The following is a 776-nucleotide window of genomic DNA, read 5'->3' as shown; positions in this document are numbered from 1 at the left end:
GCTGATTTTGCTGTCTGCTGGTTGGAAATGCGGCTGCAGCTGTTAACTGTTGCAGCGGCTAGGTCGAAATGCTGTTGTCGGCTAAATAACAGTAATGAGTCAAGATTCTCTATGACTGTTTTAATCCTGGTTGCTGTTTTTGGCTGCTTTTATCGGCTTGGCTGGTAGGAGAGTTATCCGTCGTCGTTGGCAGAAGTTGGTTGCTCTGGCTGGCTGGGTTGCTGGAAAGTTGGCAGCTGATGTTGGCTAAGTTGGGATGCTGGAATTTATGACTGGGTTGGCTATTGTTGTTAGCCGCTTTGTTGGCAAGGTTTTAGTGTTGGTTATTGTCAGCTATAATGGCAACCGCGGAACGATCTTCTTAGAAACACCGATCGCGTTTCTTCGTTATATCGTAGAGTTAAAACCTTGTTAGCAGTTGCGAAGAGTTCCTTTGTAATGGTCGAACGCAGCGGCACTGCTGCTGACGAGTCAATATGAGCATTAAGGAACTAACGACGGCTCCGGAGACTTTTCAGGCAAGAGAGTGAACACGTGCGGATTCCCGTCGAAGGCGTCACGGAAACATCATGGAGTAGTTCCGATAATAGCAAATGTGCCGCCGATGTTGTTACGCCGAATTTATGGAAAGAAGTATCTGTGCAGGAACCTCGGTGATTATGTTCAGTGGTTGGTTCTGCTGTAATGGTAATGGCATTACAAGTGCATTAGTGGTAATAGCATTACGAGTTGGTGCCAATTCGGTGGACTTGATCAACGACATTATTTGAAGTTTC

General features: G+C 46.3%; 1 protein-coding gene across 1 annotated transcript in view; it reads right to left on the bottom strand.

The window, feature by feature from the left end:
* Positions 1–763, bottom strand: part of LOC119585922 (gibberellin-regulated protein 14-like) — a 1,198-nt gene extending 435 nt beyond the window's left edge. Inside the window, exon 1 of the mRNA XM_037934643.1 lies at positions 650–763. Within this exon, the coding sequence (XP_037790571.1) occupies positions 650–763 (114 nt within the window). The remainder of the gene's footprint in view (positions 1–649) is intronic.
* Positions 764–776: the final 13 nt, after the last annotated feature.

Source organism: Penaeus monodon, chromosome 20, assembly GCF_015228065.2.
Source record: "Penaeus monodon isolate SGIC_2016 chromosome 20, NSTDA_Pmon_1, whole genome shotgun sequence".
NCBI lineage: Eukaryota > Metazoa > Arthropoda > Malacostraca > Decapoda > Penaeidae > Penaeus > Penaeus monodon.
This window is presented reverse-complemented; position numbering and strand designations above follow the sequence as displayed.